The following is a 19,923-nucleotide window of genomic DNA, read 5'->3' as shown; positions in this document are numbered from 1 at the left end:
TTTTTGAGATGGAGTCTCACTCTGTTGTCAAGCCTGGAGTGCAATTGTATAATCTCGGCTCACTGCAACCTCTGCCTCCCGGGTTCAAGCAATTCTCTGCCTCAGCCTCCCAATTAGCTGGAATTACAGGCACCCACCACCACTCCCAGCTAAATTTTGTATTTTTAGTAGAGACAGGGTTTCACCATGTTGGCGGGGCTAGTCTTGAACTCCTGACCTCAGGTGATCCACTTGCCTTGGTCTCCCAAAGTGCTGGGATTACAGGCGTGAGCCACCACACGTAGCCAAGAATTCTTTGCATAAGGATGCCAGTCTTTTACTAGATGTATGATTTGAATCTTTTTTGTTAATCTGTGGGCTTACTTGTCACTTTCTTTATGACGCCATTTCATGCACAAGCTCTTGAAATTTTGATGACGTTCAACTTATCAGTCTCTGATCATCGTGCTTTTGGTGTCCTAGTTAAAACCATGGCCAAGGTTTACGCCTGTGTTGTTCTTCTGAGTGTTTTATAGCTTTTGCTTTTTCTTTGGGCTGGTGTGCGGTAAGAGTCGGTTCTTGTTGTGGCTCTCCTGTTGTCCCAGCACTATTTGTTGACAAGGCTGTTCCTTCCCCAGTGGAGCACCCTGGCATCCTTGTTGAAAATCAGTTGACCATTAGCATAAGGGTTTATTTTGAGAGTCTCAGTTCGGCTCCATTGATGCCTGTCCTTGTGCCGGAACCCCACTGTCTTGGTTCACGTAGCCTTGTAGTAAGTTTTGAAATTCGGAAGTGTGAATCCTAATTTGTTCTTTTTCAAGGTTGCTTTGGCCTCTGGGTCCCTTGGCTTCGTGTGAATTTTTGGATCAGCTCATCAATTTCTCCAAAAGGGGCATCCGTTATTTTGATTGTGAACATGGGATGTCTTTTTGCTTATTTAGTTCTTTAATTTCTCTCAATAATGTGTTATAGGTTTCAGTAATAAGTCAGGCTGCTTCTGTTAAATTGATTCCTAAGTATTTTATTCTTTTCCAAGCTATTATAAACAGAATTTTCCTATTGATTTCATTTCGAATTGTTAATGACTGGTATACTGTATAGAAATACATTGTCTTTTGCAGATTGATCTTGAAACCTGAAACCTTGCTAAACTTCTTTATTAGTTCCAATAGTATTTTTAGTGGATTTGTCGTATACAAGACCATATCATCTGCAAAAAGAGACAGTTTTACTTGTTTCTTTCCAATCTGGATGCCTTTTATTTCTCTTCTTGCCTGACTGCCCTGGCTAGAACCTCCAGTACCATGTTGAACAGAAGGGCAACAGGAAACATCCTTGCTTTGTTCCTGAGCTTAGATGGCAAGCCCGCTGATCTTAAGGAGCACGTACGTCTTTCACTGTCAAGCGTGATGTTAACTGGGGGCCTTTGTAAATGTCCTTTATCAGGTTGAAGAAGTTCCCTTCTGTTCCTAGTTCTTGAGTGTTTTTATTGTGAAGGAGTGGCAGGCTTTGTCAGCTGCTTCTGTGCACCTGTTTGAATGTTTTTGCTCCTTGTTGGAAATAGATGCTTGGTGCCGCAAAGAAAAATCAGCACTGAGACAAAGGATTTTTCAGCAATGCAATTTTTACTTCCTGGACTGTGGGAAGGGGACCCTCGTTAGCCATCGTGCCACGAGAATACAACGAACAAAGGAAAACACACACATTTGTCCCTTATGCATTTGGGGTCGTCCTCACTGCTGTGTCTGACCTCCGTTGGCTGGAGCCAGACCTCACAATCTAAACTAAAACCCAATTGGCTAAAAACTTAAAACTTTTCTAAACAGGTAAAAGCAGTGGAGAGCTGGGAAATGCCTGTGAGCACGTCCAGCACAAATATCTTGGTTGAAGCACAAGGACATAGAATGTGCTATGTGCCTGTGAGCATGGCGTGTCTAACAGCTACACAGGATAGGGCTTCACAAAGTTATTAGCACACTTACTCTTTAACAAGAAAGGAAACTTTAAAAAGGAACTTTGCCATTTCCCACACTTTATTAATATGGTGCATTCCATTAATTGACCATTGGATGTTAAACCAACTGTATGTTCTTGGAACACTTGATCACGTGAATAATCCCTTTTTTATGGTGCGGGATTCAGTTTGCTAGCTGTTTTTTGAGGATTTTTGCACCTATATTCATGAAGGACATTGGTCTGTGATTTTCTTTTCTTGTAATATGTTTGTCCAGTTTTAGTATCAGGATAATACTGGCCTCATAGAATGGCTTAGGAAGTAATTCCTCTTATATTTTGAAGGAGTTTGTAAAAGCGTGGTTTTAATTCTTCCTTGAACATGGTAGAATTCAGCAGTGAGCTCCTCTGAGTGTGGCCTTTTCTTTGTGTGATGTTTCTAACTAACTAATCCAATCCCTTAGGTGTTACAGGTCTACTTACGGTTTTCTTTTCTTCTGCAGTCATCTTTGGTAGTTTGTGTCTTTCTAGGAATTTGCCCATTCTTCCAGACTGTCTAATTTCTTAGCATACGATTTTCTCTGGGATTTCCTTTGAGTTCTTTTTCTTTTTGTAAGGTTAGTAGTTATATCCTCTGTTTCATTTCTGATTTTAGCAATTTGAGCTGTCTCTCTTTTCTTTCTTGATCAGTCCAGCTACAAGGTGGTAATATTTTTTGTCACTCTTTTTCAAGAACTGAGTTTGGTTTGTTGCTACTCACTGTTTTTGTTTTCTTTGTCACATTTATATTCTAATCTTCGTTATGCCCTTCCTTCTGCTTGCTTCTGGCTTGTCTTGGGGGAAAGCATCCAGTCTTTCACCGTGGAGTGTGATGTTAGGTGTGGGGGTTTTGTAAACGTCCTTCCAGTCAAAGAGCTTCGCTTGGATTCGCAGCTTCTGGAGTGTTTTTATGGTGAAGGGGTGGTTTGCTCTTCTTTTTCTAGTTTACCATAGGGGAAAGTTATGTTACCAATTTTAGCTATTCGTTTTTAATATAAGAATTAATAGCTATCAGAGTGATTTTCTATTTTAGAAAAGTAGTAACACATTCAAAATATGTTTGATTACCCAGTAGTACATTGCTCATTGTTGAGTAACTTTATAATTTAAGGTAAGTATAAGGAAACAATGTTATTCATAATTCAGCCTCCCAGAGTAAACCACTGTTAACAACTTACTATGCTTCCTTAGAGATTTGTTTAAGGTGGAAGCTGGTTATGTATTACAGAGCCCGTACTTTCTGTGCAGGCAGGATGGTATTTTGCTTCACAATCACCTGCTCCCCTTGCCGATACACTGCCTCTGCCACACTTCCCTTTCCACGTCTCCCTTTTCTTTGGGATAGTTGTTAATTTTTTCCTTTTCAATTCCTTTTTTTTTTTTGAGACAGAGCTTCACTCTTGTCGTCCAGGCTAGAGTGCAGTGGCATGATCTCAGCTCACTGTAACTTCTACCTCCCAGGTTCAAGTGATTCTCCTGCCTTAGCCTCCTGAGTAGCTGGGATTCCAGGCATACGCCACCACACCTGGCTAATTTTTGTCTTTTTAGTACAGGCGGGGTTTCACCATGTTGGCCAGGCTGGTCTCAAACTCCTGACCTCAGGAGATCCACCTGCCTCGGCCTTCGAAAGTGCTGGGATTACAGGTGTGAGCCACTCTACCTAGGCTTTTCTTTAAATTATTTCCTTCCAAAATGAACACCCCAGGCATGGGACCTGGTGCTGGCCCTGGCTGGGGCCCTGGCAGTGCCCTGGTGGGTGGTGGGCTTTGGGCAGAGGCACGGGCCAGCCTGGGTGTGGCTCTCCCTCCAGGGCCTCCTGCCTTCATCTGGCTGGAGACAGATGCCTGTTTCTGGACTTTGGGCCCAGAGGTGACAGCTGAGGTCACCCAGATGAGTGGCATCAGGCCTGTGGGGGCCCTGGCAGTGACCGGAGGCCTGGGGGGTCCCCTCCTGCCAGGCCCGTCTTGCCTCTGCGTTGTTTTCCTGGCTCACCCACCCCCATTCCCGATGCCAGGCGTGAACTTCAACCCGGAGCACTGCAGCCCCAACGGCACGGACCCCTACAAGCCCAAGTGCCCCGAGAGCGACGCGGCGCGGCACAGGCCCGCCTTCCCTGAGTGGCTGACGGTCCTCCTGCTCTGCCTCTACCTGCTCTTCACCAACATCCTGCTGCTCAACCTCCTCATCGCCATGTTCAAGTGAGTGCCTGGGTGGGGCTGGTGTGCGGCGGGTGGGTGGGTGGCATTCCTGGGCCACAGCGGCCACGCTGTCTCCAGGGTCTTGTGGACAGTGTGGATGGGCCGGTGCACAGAGGTGCCTTACTGATGACCTGGTGGAGTGTGCACTTTCCGTGGTCACTGCCATGTCTCTGGAGCTGGCGTGGGTCTGTCCTTGTGGCTACTGGGGACCGGTGGTGCCACGAATCCACCTGGGCCCTGCTTGCAGTGCCACTGTGGAGGCAGCCTTCTCCTGAAGGCAGGGTTGCTGGTGTCAGCCCCGTTCCCTTTGCAGGGCTGCACAGGAGCAGTGTTGTCCAGAGGTCACTGCTCTACCTGGGAGTGTGCCTGGGCCACTGGCCGCTCAGGGCTGTCCACTCATCACCCCCTGGCCTCTGCCCCCATGTCTCCCTGTTACTGAGCAAAAGGGCTCACTGCCTGATGTGCTGGAAGCTGATACTATGACACTGGGCTTTTGAGAAAAGAGAAAAGCTTTTTATTCTAGGAGACAGGGGACAGCTCACATCTGTCTCCCTGCACTGGCTTTAATGCAGAGTTTTTATTAGGGAAGGTTCAGGGGTGGCTTCTTGGATTAGCAGGTGGCTGATGGAAGAAAAGCGGTGTGCAGGGTCCTCAGGCATGCGCCAGGACCTCTCCGTGCCTCCTCAGGGGTCTCGTGTGCACATTTGGGCAGGGTTAGCGGGACACAGGTGGAAACTCCGCTGTGACATCAGCAAGCTCGGGCTGTGCAGACCCCAGTTGGCCACATTGGTTCCAGCTGACCTCAGCCAGTGCCAAAAGCTCACGTGAGCCACGCTCACATCCCAGCAGGTGGTTTCTTTCTCTATCTGCTGCCTGTAAGTGGGGGCATTTCTGCTAGTCGCTGCGTTCCTCAGCTCTGTGGGGCCAGTTCCCCAGGTCTGGGCGTGTTCCTGCTGCCCCACCGTGTGCCTCGGACCCTGCTGGCTCTGTGGCACCTTCCCTGGAGTTCTGATCCACCTGTGGACGGCTCTGTCTGCCCTCCCGCGCCATCAGGGGCTTTCTCCTCTGAGGAAGCGTCTTCCCATGCTTTGCTGGTTTTGTGGGTCTGCACATGCGTGTCTACCTCCTCTGGGCCTGGTATTTGATTGAGTAACAGCCCCAGGGATGTCTGCACTCTAACCCTGTGGCTAGGGGGCCTTAGATGGGAAAAGGGCCTGGGAGGATGGGGTCGAATGGAGGGTCCTGAGATGGGAAATTACCTGGAGTTATTTGCGTGGGTCCGACAGTGTCACGAGGGGCCGTGGAAGAAGGAGGCAGAGAAAGAACGTGACAGTGGCAGTGGGCATCGGGCGGAGGCGATGCCCTGGGCCCAGGAGTGCAGGCGGCCTCGGGAAGGTGGGAAAGGCAAGGCATGGAGACTCCTGGCCTGCTGAGCCTTGGTTTTGACCCAGTGAAACTCCTGACTTCTAGAACGGAGAGAAGAGTCTGGTTGCTTTAAGCTGCCAAGGCTGGGCAGTTCATTACAGCAGCATCAGGAGACCCAGGCAGTGCTGTTTTTTCTCTTTGGAAATTTAAAGAAAATCTTTAAATCTTTTGTGTCTTGAAGCTTCCAATCTTATAGAACTTTTGGAATATTATTTGCTTCTGTTGCTTTTGAAAGAAATTGGTGGCTATCCCTCCGGCCCCTGTGCACGTGGCCCTCTGGAGCCGTGTCTCTGATCAGCTGCAGCAGCCATGGGTCCCAGGCTTTGGGGGTTCCGTTTTGCTCTTGCAGATTTTAAACTTAGAACAAATTAAATGCTGAGGACCTCACACTACAGGCAGCATTACAGGCTCAGTGGCTCATGCCTGTAATCCCAGCACTTTGGGAGGCCAAGGTGGGTGGCTCGCCTGAAGTCAGGAGTTCGCAGTGAATCTGACCGACATGGTGAAACCTCGTCTCTACTAAAAATAGAAAAATTAGCTGGGCATGGTGGCGTGCACCTGTAATCCTGGCTACTCAGGAGGCTGAGGCAGGAGAATCGTTTGAACCCGGGAGATAGAGGTTGCAGGGAGCCGAGATCAGCCATTGCACTCCAACCTGGCGACAAGAGCGAGATTCCATCTCAAAAGGAAAAAGTAAAAAAAGAAGAACTCCAGGAAAGCAGGAGTCCACGCATAATGAAAGCGCAGGGGTTTGGGGTCCTAGCGGGCCTCTGGGTTGGCCCTGGGGCTTCCATGTCAATTCCTGGCCTCAACGGTAGACCTGAGGAGCCCAGCATGGCTGCGGAGCTGTCATGGCCCACAGAAGGCCCAGTCTCCCCACGCTGCCCCCATAGTTCAGAAGGCCCCCCGGGCCTTCCAAGCCCTTCCCGGCGTCTGCGGCCAGGCCCTGTGCTGCCCGGGACTCTGAAAATCCTTGTTCCTGGCTTTGTCGGTCACCAACTGTTTGTCTTCCTGTTTCATCAGCTAAGCTGCGGAGGTTGCCACCCTTTGCTTTAACGTGGGCTCTGAATATCAAGAGAACCCCAGCGTGGACGAGGACTGTCATCTCGAGGCCATGGGGCTGGTGGCAGTATGCTGTCCCTGCAGCAAGTATGGTACCCACACTGCTGGCTACCACTGCAGGGGGCTCTGTGCCTGTCACTGAGACACACTGAGAGGCCCCTGTAGCCTTGCCCCTTCCACACGTACCCCTAGGGGTCCTGGCTCTTGTGCTTGTCAGAATCCACAGATAAACTCTTAGAGTTCAATGCCAGGAAGTATCTGTCTCCTGATACACACCCACTTCGTGTTATTTCCCAGTGAGACTTATAAAATCCAAAGTCTGTGTGATTCTCCTTTTTTCTTGCCTTGGTTCCCAGGAAACCTGAAATTGTGAGGGCTGCGGGCTGAGTTCTGCACCTGGAGCTGGCCTCCTGTGTGGCGTGGCTCTGCTCTCCGTGGCATTGCCGTGGGCACGTGGGTGGCGATCGGGTCTGTTCTGGATGAACACCCTGACCCCGAGCTGTCATTCTCTCCTCCCTGACAGCTACACCTTCCAGCAGGTGCAGGAGCACACGGACCAGATCTGGAAGTTCCAGCGCCACGACCTGATCGAGGAGTACCACAGCCGGCCCCCTGCACCGCCCCCCTTCATCCTGCTCAGTCACCTGCAGCTCTTCATCAAGAGGGTGGTCCTGAAGACCCCGGCCAAGAGGCACAAGCAGCTCAGTAAGCCAGCCCCCATCCCCTCTTGTGTCTGCCGCCCACCCAGGTGCAGAGTAGGTGGAGGTGGCACGGCAGCTCCGCCCAGAACGCTGGGCACTCGGCAGGCATGCAGACCACTCAGGCTGCTGGCCTTCTACTGGCCTTGAGCGAGCCCAGAGGTCCCCTCGGGGCAGGTGTGGGGCCGGCTTCTCCTGCCACTCAGGACCAGCCCCTGCCTCCAAGGCCCCCGGATGGGTCAGGGCTTCAAGGTCCACCTCCTGAGGATTCCAGGACCCCCTGTCTGTCCCCTACCCTGACAGAGAACAAGCTGGAGAAGAACGAGGAGGTGGCCCTGCTGTCCTGGGAGATCTACCTGAAGGAGAACTACCTGCAGCACCAGCAGTTCCAGCAGAAGCAGCGGCCCGAGCAGAAGATTGAGGACATCAGCAATAAGTGCGGGGCTCGGGCAGGCCTGGGGGGGCGGGGGTGCATCTGGCAGGTCCACAGGCACCAGGGGGCTCGGGCAGGCCTGGGGGACTGGGGGGGCCTCTGGCAGGTCCACAGGCACCAGGGGGTGCGGGGCTCGGGGCTCGGGCGGGCGGGCCTGGGCGGCCGTGGGGGCCTCTGGCAGGTCCACAGGCACCAGTGGGCTCTGGCAGGCCTGGGGGGTGTGGGCAGCCTTGGAGGACCTCTGGTGGGTCTACAGGCAGCAGGGGGCTCGGGTGGGCCTCGGGGGGCCTCAGGGGGCCTCTGGCAGGTCCACAGGTACCAGCCGGCTCGGGCAGGCCTGGGTGGCCTCCGGGGGGCTCCCCGCCCCTCTCTCTTCACTCACCTCCCCCTCTCTCTGCACTCACCTCCCTCTCTTCACTTACCCCCCCTTCACTCACCTCCCCCCCTTCACTCACCTCCCCTTCTCTCTTCATTCACCTGCCCTTCACTCCCCCCCTTCACTCACCCCCTCTTCACTCACCTGCGCCTCTCTCCTGGGAGGGTCAGTTCTCCCGAGCTTGGGAGCCTGGGCTGTCTGTCTCCCCCTCTGGGGCCTGGGCAGTTTGGTTCTCTGGGAGCAATGCATGCTAGAAACTGTTTCATGTGAAGAGGAAGCCGGGGCCTGGCGGGCGTCCGCAGAGCGGCGTGGTGCTCTGGGGGGCCCGAGGCCTGGCACGCCCAGCTCAGCTGCTTCCTCTTTCAGGGTTGACGCCATGGCGGACCTGCTGGACCTGGACCCACTGAAGAGTTCGGGCTCCATGGAGCAGAGGTTGGCCTCCCTGGAGGAGCAGGTGGGTCTGAGGTCTGGGCCTCTGCTCAGGAGGTGCAGTTGCTGGGCCTGGCGGGTGGCTCTACCCTGCGGTGGCCCCGGGAAGCAGGGCTCTGACAAGCGATGGTGAGGAGGAGGCCGGAACATTGGGCAGCCTTTCCCAGAGGAAGAGGTGCCCTGGGTGTCCTCCAGAAAGCCCCGCCCGAGCGTCTCGTAGCTGAGCTCCTCCTGTGTGCACGGAGGCCCCCATGGCTGGGCTGTGCTCCCAGCTGCTCCCGGGAACAGAATGCTTGTCCCCTCCCGGCCTCCGAGGAGGCTGCAGGACTCTGTGCCTGAGCCCTGGAGAGGCCATGGGACTGGAGTGCGGAGGGCTTAGAGATGGCCTCGGAGGCTCTGTCTGCCCCACCCCATCCACGGCCACCAGCCGGGCCGGGCCTGCTTTCTAGCCACAGCCCTGTGGCCACAGCAGCCCCTGCGGTCAGTGCCGAGTCCTCGGATGGCTCAGCCTCCCAGTCCTGCTGCTCCCAGCCTTGCTATGCTGCTGGGGCGTTCACCATCCACCAGCCCTGCCTGCACCCGCGGGCCTGCCCAGGCCACCTCTCACCACGTCTCGACCTTGCTGGGACCCCTGACAGGGTGCCCAGTGCTGAGCCACAGAAGTCAGACATTTCCTGCTGCCGCTGTGGTGGGCGCGTCGGCCTCTGGGGAGGTCCCTTCTGGGAGGTGCAGGAGCCCTGGAAGTGTCGGGCTCTGATGGCCAGTGGCCTCTCCCTGCAGTGCAGAATTGCCTGACTGCAGCTTCATGCTGGTTCCCTCCTTTGGGTTGCCCAGTCCAGTGGCAGTCCCACTGTTGTGTCTCTTGGGCAGGCTGGGCCTTCAGACGTGTGACTTGGCAGTCCCTGAGTGGGGCAGGGTGGGTCCTGGGCAGCATCCTGGCTGGCTTGGTGGCCGCCTGGGGAGGAGGTGGTGTCTCACTTTCAAAGGGCACGGGGGCTGAGGGGCGGGGGGGTGCTCCCGGCCGGGGGAGTGAGGGCGCAGTGGACAGTGGGGTGTGTGCCGTGTGTATGGGTAGCAGGTGCTCACTGCACCATGGGCGGTGCCTTCCAGGTGGCCCAGACAGCCCAAGCCCTGCACTGGATCGTGAGGACACTGCGGGACAGTGGCTTCGGCTCGGAGGCGGACGTCCCTACTCTGGGTGAGTGGCCAGGCCAGCAGCTGGCCTCCACCCATCTGTGTGCTTTTGGGTCTGGGGTCAGTTGGGAGGAGAGGCAGCTGGGGGCGCTCTGGGCAGGAGGAAGACATTGGCTGCAGCCTATTCCCAGGCCTGGCAGGGCCAGCGCCCTCAGGAACTCAGCCTGCCCACCAATGCCCACACTGGCGCCGAGGCCCCGCCCAATCCCTGACCTGACCAGGCTCCCGGACATCCTCGGGGAGGACTGGCCCACGCACCCTGAGCTTCCCACATACCCTGCTGCGGAGTCGGGGTGCTGCGGACCTCATCTGAACCTGGTCACGTGGCTGAGCAACGCGAAGCAAAGTCTGCTTTCCTGAATTGGCAGCCAGCTAAGAAAGGGACATAGGTGGCCTTCCTCGGGCCACGGGGTCTCGCTGGCCCCCAGGGAGCACATTTGCCCTCGGTGACTGCTCTGTGACTTCGGCTTATTACCGAGGTCCCCAATTGCCGCTGCACAAAGAGGCAGGTGTCCACGGGGACGCTGCCCTGACCTCCCATGTCTGCCCTCCCTGGGGGCCCCGCCCACTTCAGAGCTGGTGTTCAACCTGCGTGCGGTTTGGGCTTGGGGAGGTGGAGGCAGCCGAGATGTTTTGGCCGAAGAACTGCAGAGGAAGTCCCTGTCCTGCGGGTGGGCACCTGAGCCTGGGCTCGGCCTCACCTCACGGCCTCCTGACTGTCCCCAGCCTCCCCGAAGGCCTCGGAGGAGCCTGATGCTGAGCCAGGAGGTGGGAAGAAGATGGAGGAGTGGGGTGATGGCTACCATGTGAGCGCCCGGCACCTCCTCTACCCCAGCTGCGCCGTCACGCGCTTCCCTGTGCCCAACGAGAAGGTGCCCTGGGAGGTGAGCGCCTGCCTGACCCCAAGCAGGTGGAGTGGCCGCACCCCTGGGGAAGGAAGGCAGCCCTGTCCCCTTCCATCCGGTGTTAACCCTGGCTTCTGGCCACTACAGTCACAGGGGATCTGTGTGTCCGGCAGCGCCTGTGTGACAGTTAAGGAAACTGAGGCAGACAAGTCAAGTCACAGAAGCCTCACAGCTGGAGGTAGTGGAGCAGCCTGGGGTGCAGACTGACACCCACAGAGCCTGAGGCTCCCGCTGCTCCCACGGCCGTCCCAGGCCCAGCCCCCCGCCCCATTCCCCCGGTCATGCCCTGCTCCTAGACCCCACCCACCCCCGTGAATGGCTCTATCCCGTTTCTGGGTGCCAGGCATGAAACAGGCAGAGACACAGAGACAGAGAGGTGGCTAATGGCCCCGGGAGACCCCCACCCTCCTGCTACAGGGCTTCTCTCTGGCCCTTCTGGAACATTCCAGGCTGCTGCTTCAGCTGCTTTCCCTCAGTCTCCACCACACAGAACGCTCCCAGCCTCTAGGTTCCAGCTTAGCCCCCGCCCCACTCTGAAGAGACCCCCAGGCCCCCAGTGACAGCCGCCTGCCCCTCGGCTGACCCAAGGTGGGGTCCTTGAGCTGAGCCCCCGGCTCTGCCCGGCTTGGAGCTCTGCCTGCATGTTGGGATGTTGGGGTCAGGTTTGGACCCAGCTGAGCAGCTGCTGTGGCCAGGAGCTGCCCTTCTGCCCTGGTGCCTGGGTCAGCTTTGCAGTGGGGGTACAAATCTGAGGGAAAATCCCATTTTGCAACAGACGGAGTTCCTCATCTACGACCCACCCTTTTACACGGCGGAGAGGAAGGACATAGCCACCACGGACCCTGTGGGAGAGTGAGTGCCAGCCGCTGTCCGTGCTCCCAGCCGGCCCCCCAAGAGGCTTCGAACCCAAGGCCTCCTGGGGGATCCCCTGTGAACCCCAGTCAGGGTCCAGCCCCGGGAGGCCTGGGTGAGCAGGAGGGGTTCGGGGCCTGAAGGTGCCTGGCACAGCTTCCCCTGTCCCATGCACCCAGCCTGCAGCCACTCGGCTGGGCCCTGGGGCGGGGGCGTCCCCTGCCTGTCTGTTCTGTCCCGCCTGCCACGCTGGGACACAGACGCTGCCTTCTCCTCTGCTCCCAGCGCCCTGGAGCTGCTGTCCACCATCCAGTACAACGCAGTGGACGGCCTGAGGAACCGCCAGAGCTTCCATGGGCCATACGTGGTGCAGGCTGGGCTGCCCCTGTGAGTGTGCCCTCCATGGTCCCCACCCCGTCAGCCTTTGGGGTTTGCCCCTGTGAGTGTGTCCCCCTCGGTCTCTGCCCTGTCAGCCTTTGGGGTGTGCCCCTGTGAGTGTGCCCCCCACAGGCCCTGCCCTGTCAGCCTTTGGGGTATGCCCCTGTGAGTGTGTCCCCCACAGGCCCTGCCCCATCAGCCTTTGGGGTTTGCATGGGGCCAGGTTTCCTCCTTGGGCAAAGGAGGCATTTTTTCTGATTAAAAAAAAATGCACGTGAGCCACCAAAGAGAAGAAAACATGAGCTGCCAGTGTCCCCCAGCCGTGAGGACTGGGCATGGGAGGGCAGGACTCACCCCGCTGGCCTCTGCCAGGCCCTGTCCCATGGCCGCTGCCATAACCCAGGGCTTGGATTTGTCTGTGGTTCCTGGGGATGGCTGTGCTGGGAGAGGGTGATACCTTGGAGGACGGGCAGAGGCCGTGCAGCAGGGAGGGGATCTGGGATGGGCGCTGGTGGGCTCACCTGGCGTCGTGTTCTCCACACGGTCAGCACTGCACCCGTCACACAGGCGAGGAAGCCCAAAGTAAAGGTGTCAGTGACCTGCAAGCACCTGCAAGTGCCCTGGAGGGGAGGAGCCTGGGGGTCTTGGACCCTGTCATAGGGGGAAGGTGTGGGAGGGGCCACCAGAACCCAGGGATGGGGAGCTGCTGGGATGTGGGGGTGTACTGTGGAGCAGAAGAGCCAAGGGGCCTGAAGGAGAGGGGGACTGTGTGTCAGGCCTTTGCAGAATGCTCTGGAATAGGGCGTGGGCTCCTCTGCCTGGAGTCGGAGGTCGAGTAAGGAGGCGGTAGGAGGCGGCGGGGCCTGAGAGCAGAGATCTTGGCCTGGTGGCTGCAGCTGCAGGTGGCCTGCTCTGGTGTTGGGGGTATGTGACACCCAACAAGGGGGTGTTAGGGAGGTGCATCTGGTGGCTGTGGGAAGCTGACAAGGAGAACAGCAGGTGCCTGGCTTGGGCGACAAGGTGCAAGCACCCGCTCTCATGGGGGAACGCCACGCAGGCCACACAGGCAGGCACATCAGGACTTGGCAGGACACAGTGGCCACGTGGGCTTCAGTAGAGCAGAAGAGCACTTTCTATAGGCACCATGCTTCTGCCGTGGACTTAGGAATCATATTTTCATTATCTTTTCTTAGGTTTATTTTCTTTCTATGAAATTATAAAGACACACTTTTCTGTATCTGTTTGATACATTTTAGAATTAGGTTTTTTCACTGAGTCTTTAATACAGCTGGACGCTGCTCGTATAATGTATGAGGAGGGGTCTGATTTATTTTGTGAATTTGCACAGAAAGTAAACAGCCCAACTTCATTTCCGGCTAAGGTCTGGCTCCTCCCCTGAAGTGTAGCTCCTCCCTTGAGGTGTAGCTTCTGCCCTGAGGTGTGACTCCTCCTCTGACGTGGCTCCTCCCCTGAGGTGTGGCTCCTCCCCTGATGTGGCTCCTCCCCTGAGGTGTGGCTCCTCCCCTGACGTGGCTCCTCCCCTGAGGTGTGACTCCCCCCCTGACGTGGCTCCTCCCTTGAGGTGTGACTCCTCCCCTGACGTGGCTCCTCCCCTGAGGTGTGGCTCCTCCCCTGAGGTGTGACTCCTCCCCTGAGGTGTGACTCCTCCCCTGATGTGGCTCCTCCCCTGAGGTGTGGCTCCTCCCCTGAGGTGTGACTCCTCCCCTGACGTGGCTCCTCCCCTGAGGTGTGGCTCTTCCCCAGATGTGGCTCCTCTCTGAGGTCTGGCTCTTTCTTCATAGCTCTATCTGCCCCTGTCTCAACCCTGTCTGGGTTCTGTCCCACTCATCTCCGTCATGCCACTGTTTGCCACAGCTTTGCAATAGTCCTGACTCTAGGGTAGCATGTCTTTAAATTGGCCTTTCCTACTCTTGACGCTTTGGCTTTTCTGTGAGTTAAAAAAACCAGTTTGTCTAGCTCCAATACATTGATAGGAATTGTATTAAATTTGTAAAAAAAATTTGGGACAATGAACAATTTTATAATGAATCCTCTACGAATTGTTTCTGACTTAATGGGAATGCTATCAACATTTCACCGCTAAGTATGGTATTTACTGAAGAAATTTACAATTATCTTTTATGAGATTAGGAATGTTTCTGTCTAGTCCCAGTTTGTCAAGAGTTGAATGCTACTAATGGTTTTTCGGTCATCGATTGAGACAATTATAATGTTTCTCCTTTAGCCAATTAGTGTATGAATTATTTTTATAGCTTCTTCAGTATTCAGCCATCCTTGCATTCCTGGAATAAACTCTTCTGTTATATTTAATACACTGCTAGAGTTAATTTACTAACATTTTATTTAAGATTTTAAAAAACCCGTGTTCAAAAGTGGAATTTGCCTATGATTCATATTTCTTGTACTGTCTTACTTTGGTTTTGGTATGAGGTTGTACCAATCTCAATGAATGAGCTAGGAAACTTTCCTTCTTTTCTGTGGAACTATTTGAATGAAGTGGAGATAATTATTTGTTCCTTAAAGTCTGACAATACCTATAAAATAGTGAGGTCTCACATATTTTGATTAAGTGGATTTCTAACTACTTCATTTACCATAATGGTTTTTGGAACCTTATTTTCTATTTCTTCTTAGGTCCTTTTTAGTAATTGTGAGTTTTCTGGAAAACTATCCTTTCATCTGAATTTTCAAATGTATTATGTTACAGATGTCCATAATATTCTTTATGGTTTAAAAAATCTCTAATATAAATTTACAGTAATTTATCTTTGGAATATTGATATTTATTAAGTATTTCTCTTATTTTGTTTTCCTTGATTGTTCTTGCCAGTGGTTAATTTGATAATCTTTTCAAAAAACAAACTTTTGGATTTGTTATCTTAATTTTTCTATCTCATCCATTTTTGCTTTTATTGTTATCTTCTTTTCTACTTCTTATGGATTTGCTCTTGATTTGCATGTTAAAGTTCATTTCTATTCAATTGTTCTAGTTTTCTAATAAGGGTACCTAAGACTATAAATTCTCTTTAAGACCTGGTTGTCTGTATCCCTTAAGTTTTGATGTGTAGGGATTTTATTTTTTACTTTATAAATTTCATTATAATCTTCATTTTATACTTTTTTTGCTCTTTCTCTCTTTTTGTGGAAATGAAGTCTCGCTCTACCAGACAGGTCGTGAGGTCCTGGGCTCAAGCTATCCTCCTGCCTCTGCCTCCCTAAGTGCTGGGATTACAGATGTGAGCCACCACACCCAGCATAATCTTCATTTGATTATTTAGCAGTGTACTTTCAGTTTTTAAGCCATTCTTTGTTATCGCCTCCTAGTTATTGCATATTTTGTTGGAGTGTGATTGGCATCACTCTGATTCTTGAAATTGAAATATTCTCGGTGGCTCCCATCTCTTCCCTGCATTGATGCAGCTGCTTGACTATAACCCTAACCTGAAGCCCTAACCCTAACCCTTACCTTATCCCCTAACCCTAACCCTAACCCTATCCCCTAACCCTAACCCCTAACCCTATCCCTTAACCCTAGCCCCAACCCTAACCCCTAACCCTAACCTTATCCCCTAACCCTAACCCCTAACCCCTAACCCTAACCCTAACGCCTAACCCTATCCCTTAACCCTAGCCCCTAACCCTAACCCCTAACCCTAACCCCTAACCCTAACCTTATCCCCTAACCCTAACCCCTAACCCTAACCCTAACCTTATCCCCTAACCCTAACCCCTAACCCCTAACCCTAACCTTATCCCCTAACCCTAACCCCAACCCCTAACCCTAACCCTAACCCCTAACCCTAACCCTAACTCTAACTCTCTTGGCCCATTCACAACAGCAGCCTGTGTCAGCTTGTCTGACTGAAGTCACTCACACACTCGGATGCCCTTTCAGAAATGGATTATCTGTCTCGCAGTTCTGGGGGCCAGGAGCCTGAAATCAAGGGTGGGCAGGGCCACACTCCCTCTGAGGGCTTTCAGGGAGACTCCTCCCGGCCTCTGCAGCTCCTGGTGTTCCTGGCAGCCCTCTGCATTCCTTGGCTTGTGGGCTCATCACCTCGATCTCTGCCTTCCCAGCTACATGGGCTCTCCCTGCATGTGTCTGTGTCTCTTCTGTTCTTAGGATTATAAATCATACTGGGTTTGGGGCCAACACTATTCCAAGGTAACTTCGTCTTAACCAATTACACCTGCAGACACTATTTCTGAACAAGGCCAGATCCTGAGGTTCTGGGAAGGACGTAAATGTGTAGGATTGTTCACCCCGTACACCCTCATGCCAGACCTGCCTCCCATTGCCCCTCAAGGGCCTCATCCCGGGAATGTCCTGCTCTTCCTGCATCCGGGCCCTCCTGCCCTCTTGCGTTGCTCCTGCTGACACAAACTCTTTAAAGCAGCCCTTCCCTCTGCCCCGCCTGCTCGCCCCTTCCTCCTTTGAGTCCACTCCATCTGGGCTTGCCTTGCCGCCTCTTTCCAAAACAGATTGAAGTCAGGTTAGCAAAGATTCTGCCTTGGTCCACCACCAGCCCAGCCCTCCCCTCCCCCACCCACCTGCATTTCCGGAGCTGCGAGTGGATGAAGAAATGAATGTGTGGTTGCTGCTGCCAAGTGTCGCTGCTTTTGTGCTTTGGGGTTGTGTGGGGAGGTTTATGGAAGGGCCTATACCTGGACCGATGAAGCGTCAGGGCGTGTGGCAGGGAGGTGAGGGGCTAGAACCATGTGGGCGAGGTAATGGCCAGGGCTCTGAGATCAGGGCACATGAGGGCAACTGAAGACTTGGGTGTGGGTGGGGGCTGTGGGAACAGGGGCTTTGAGACACACCTGGGGGAGGGCCGCGTGGTGGTCTGAAGCTCCTGCTACCTGCCCACTCAGGCTGACTGAGGAGCAAGTGTGGGGAGCGTTTTTCCCTCCTGGCAGGAGCAGGCATGCACGTGGTTTAATGGTGGGAGCCGGCAGGCCCTCACCTTCCTCCTGGCTCTGACACTGGCCCACTAGGGACAGGGACAGCGAGATGACAGCAGGGCCCTGGGGCCCAGAGCTTCCTGTGGGGGTGACTCGTGCTAGGAGGAGCGTGTGGCCTCCTCTGTGAGCCTCTAGACCAATGCGCCGGGCTCAGTGTGAACAGCAATTACGGGGAGACCGAGGCAGCCTTGCTCCCAGCAGCAGGGCCCTGCCTTTCTCTCCTTGCGGAGTTCACTGCAGCTCCACCTGGTGCCAAATTCGTTGGTGGCCTTGGTTCTGGGCTCTGCCCGCACAGTGGCATGAGTGCAGGCAGGAGAATGGGCAGGGTGGACAGGAGGGAGAGGCGGGCTCGGCGGGGGCTGGGGGCGGCAGCGGCCGTCGAAGGAACCCTGACTGAGCCCCGCCTTCCCGCCGAGGTCTCTGGGCCTTGCTGCGTGCAGTGCCGGTTCTGCTTCTTGGCAGGGCCGTGGCTCTGGTTTCTGAGCAGCTTCTGGGGAAGCTGCCTGGGCTCCACCATGCAAGGACCCCAGCCACAGGGGAGGCTGCAGGGTGAGCTGCGGGGGGCATCTGAGAGGCCTGGCCAGGTGGGCCCCACACACTGGGCAGGTTCCGGTGTGGACTGGACTTTGAGCGCTGTGGGCACGGGCGGGTCTGTGCAGAGGTGTGATGAGAGCTGGGGCCCCTGACAGCTGGGCAGGGGCAGGAGCAGGGTGGCGGCAGGGTGTGTAACAGAGAGGAGGGGCTGGCGGAGGCAGGGAGGCCAGCTGGAGGCTGCCACGCAGGCAGGGTCGGGGACGATGGCGCAGGCCTGGCGGGGTCCGCCTGTGCTAGAGGTGGTTGGGTCTCCCGGGGCAGCCGCGCACGGCCATGTGGATTCAGGAGGGTGCTACAACACTGGGGCTGGCAGGACTCGGAGGGCGGCAGGAGGTGGGAGGAGAGTGCAGGGGGCCGGGAGCGCTGCCCGCCCTGTGTGAGGGAGCCCTGGTGTCAGCTGGCCTGTGGAGCTTGAAGTCGGCCTGTGATCCGTGAGGAAGTGGGCAGTGGGGCTGACTTGGAACTCGGGTGCAGCTGGGCTGGTGTCCTTCCCGGGGTCATCCGTCCACAGGCGGCAGCTGATGAGGAGCCTGGAGGGCCAGCAAGTGAAGGGGACAGAGAAGAGAGAAGAGATGCAGGGGCCAGGCTCAGGTCCACATGCTGATGGGTTGGGGGGGCGCCTGCCTAGGCTGGGGAGCCCCGTCTGTGCTGGGAGCCAGTACAAGGTGGGGTGGGGTGAGTGCTGGTGGCCTCAGTTGAGGGTGTAGAGGGCAGCAGGAGTGGGGAGCACAGGCAGAGCTGAGGTGGGGGCTCCCCTGGGAACAGTCAGGCCGGCTCAGAGGAGGTGAGATGAATGGGGAGGGCGAGGGGAGGTGGCAGGTGGCCTGGAGTCCAGGCTGTGCAGAGAGGAGGCCCGTCGGGGACGGGTCGGAGGCTGCAGCTGTGGCGGGGTTTGGAGGTCAGAGTGGCCAGGTGGAGGAACAATAGCACTGTCTCCTCTGTGGCAAGGACAGTGGCGGGGACGGTGGCGGGGACGCTGGTGGGGACGCTGGTGGGCATGCTGGCGGGGATGCCATTGGGGACGCTGTTGGGGACCTTCTGTAGACGTGGCGCCCCACCATACCGTAGCCCGGTGCGCATCTTCCTTCTTCCTTAGTGATGCATTCACAGGAACTTGCCGTTTTCTAGAACTTGCTGTTTCACCTGGGAGCTGGTGGTTTTGGGTAAGCCAGCCTGGCCGGATGGGAAGCGTCTGTGGCTCCTGCCGCCCTGGCTAGCACACTATGCTGGGGGTGTGTGTGGCCACATGGACGCAGGGCCTCTGGTGTCTGGCCTGGATCCCACACCGCCCCTCTCAAGGCTGCCAGGGTGGAGGCCATGCCCTCTTGTGCTGGGGCATTTGGACGCAGTGTGCTGGCCCCAGCAGTTGGCCAGCGCCGCGCTCCATGGGGAGAAGGTAGCCACGTTAGCCCCTGGCCAGCTGCATTGGCCACACTTCTGCTGCCAGGGAGGCCCTTCCCCACCAGGTGACCCCAAGGCAACCCAGAGCCTTCATCTTACTCCTTGGGGTGCCAAAGGGATCCTCCTCCTTATGCCAGGGTAGGTTCCCAAAGAAGCTAGCACGCCATGCCCCTGTGCGCCGGCTCCTGACGCCCGCTGTCCCCTCTTGGTCACGCTGTCTGCCCTGTCCTGCTCCCCCAGTGGTGGACGGCAGGCTAAGTCAACCCTCTGCCTCGCAGGAACCCCATGGGCCGCACAGGGCTGCGTGGGCGCGGGAGCCTCAGCTGCTTCGGACCCAACCACGCGCTGCACCCCGTGGTCACACGGTGAGTTCACACCCGCAGTGGGCTCCAGCACCTCAGCGCCACCGACATGCAGTCGGGGGGCCGCCATTCCCCGGTGCGCAGGGACTGGGAGGAGCTGGGAGAGCAGCTTTGGTACTTGGCACTTGGTGCCCAGCTGGGGGATGCAGGGAGCATCTGTGGATAAATGTGACTACACCTGAAATGTGGCAGGAATGTCCATGCCCTGCTCCTGTGGGAAGATCCCAGGCTGATCCCCTCTCCAGGGAGCTGCATCACTTTTCTGCCTGTCCCTGTCCATTCCCAGCCACAGGGAAACACCTCCACACTCACCCTCACACTCACTGCACACCATCCACGCACACAGATCCACGCTCATCACACTCCACACCATCCACACACACACACACCTCCACACTCACCCTCACACTCGCTGCACACCATCCACGCACACAGATCCACGCTCATCACACTCCACACCATCCACACACACACAGCTCCACACTCACCCCCACACTCACTCCACACCATCCACACAGCCCCACACTCACCCTCACATTACACACCATTCACACACAGCTCCACACTCACCCCCACACTCACTCCACACCATCCACACACACAGCTCCACACTCATCACACTCCACACCATCCACACACACACAGCCCCACACTCACCCTCA

The 19,923-nt window shown here is 55.6% G+C and overlaps 1 protein-coding gene across 12 annotated transcripts in view; it reads left to right on the top strand.

Moving 5' to 3' along the window:
• TRPM2 (transient receptor potential cation channel subfamily M member 2) overlaps positions 1 to 19,923 on the top strand; it is a 76,205-nt gene that overhangs the window by 49,260 nt on the left and 7,022 nt on the right. For all 12 annotated transcript variants that reach the window (XM_037742027.1, XM_017538635.2, XM_037742028.1 and 9 more), the window contains 9 exons: positions 3,986 to 4,169; positions 7,180 to 7,361; positions 7,658 to 7,790; positions 8,530 to 8,617; positions 9,703 to 9,790; positions 10,513 to 10,670; positions 11,467 to 11,543; positions 11,829 to 11,930; positions 19,178 to 19,264. In XM_037742027.1, coding sequence (XP_037597955.1) covers positions 3,986 to 4,169; positions 7,180 to 7,361; positions 7,658 to 7,790; positions 8,530 to 8,617; positions 9,703 to 9,790; positions 10,513 to 10,670; positions 11,467 to 11,543; positions 11,829 to 11,930; positions 19,178 to 19,264 — 1,099 coding nt within the window. The remainder of the gene's footprint in view (positions 1 to 3,985; positions 4,170 to 7,179; positions 7,362 to 7,657; positions 7,791 to 8,529; positions 8,618 to 9,702; positions 9,791 to 10,512; positions 10,671 to 11,466; positions 11,544 to 11,828; positions 11,931 to 19,177; positions 19,265 to 19,923) is intronic.

Source organism: Cebus imitator, unplaced genomic scaffold (genome assembly GCF_001604975.1).
Source record: "Cebus imitator isolate Cc_AM_T3 unplaced genomic scaffold, Cebus_imitator-1.0 Scaffold112, whole genome shotgun sequence".
In the NCBI taxonomy this organism is placed as follows: domain Eukaryota; kingdom Metazoa; phylum Chordata; class Mammalia; order Primates; family Cebidae; genus Cebus; species Cebus imitator.
Note: the sequence above shows the minus strand (reverse complement) of the source record. Positions and strands in the feature narration are given on the sequence as shown.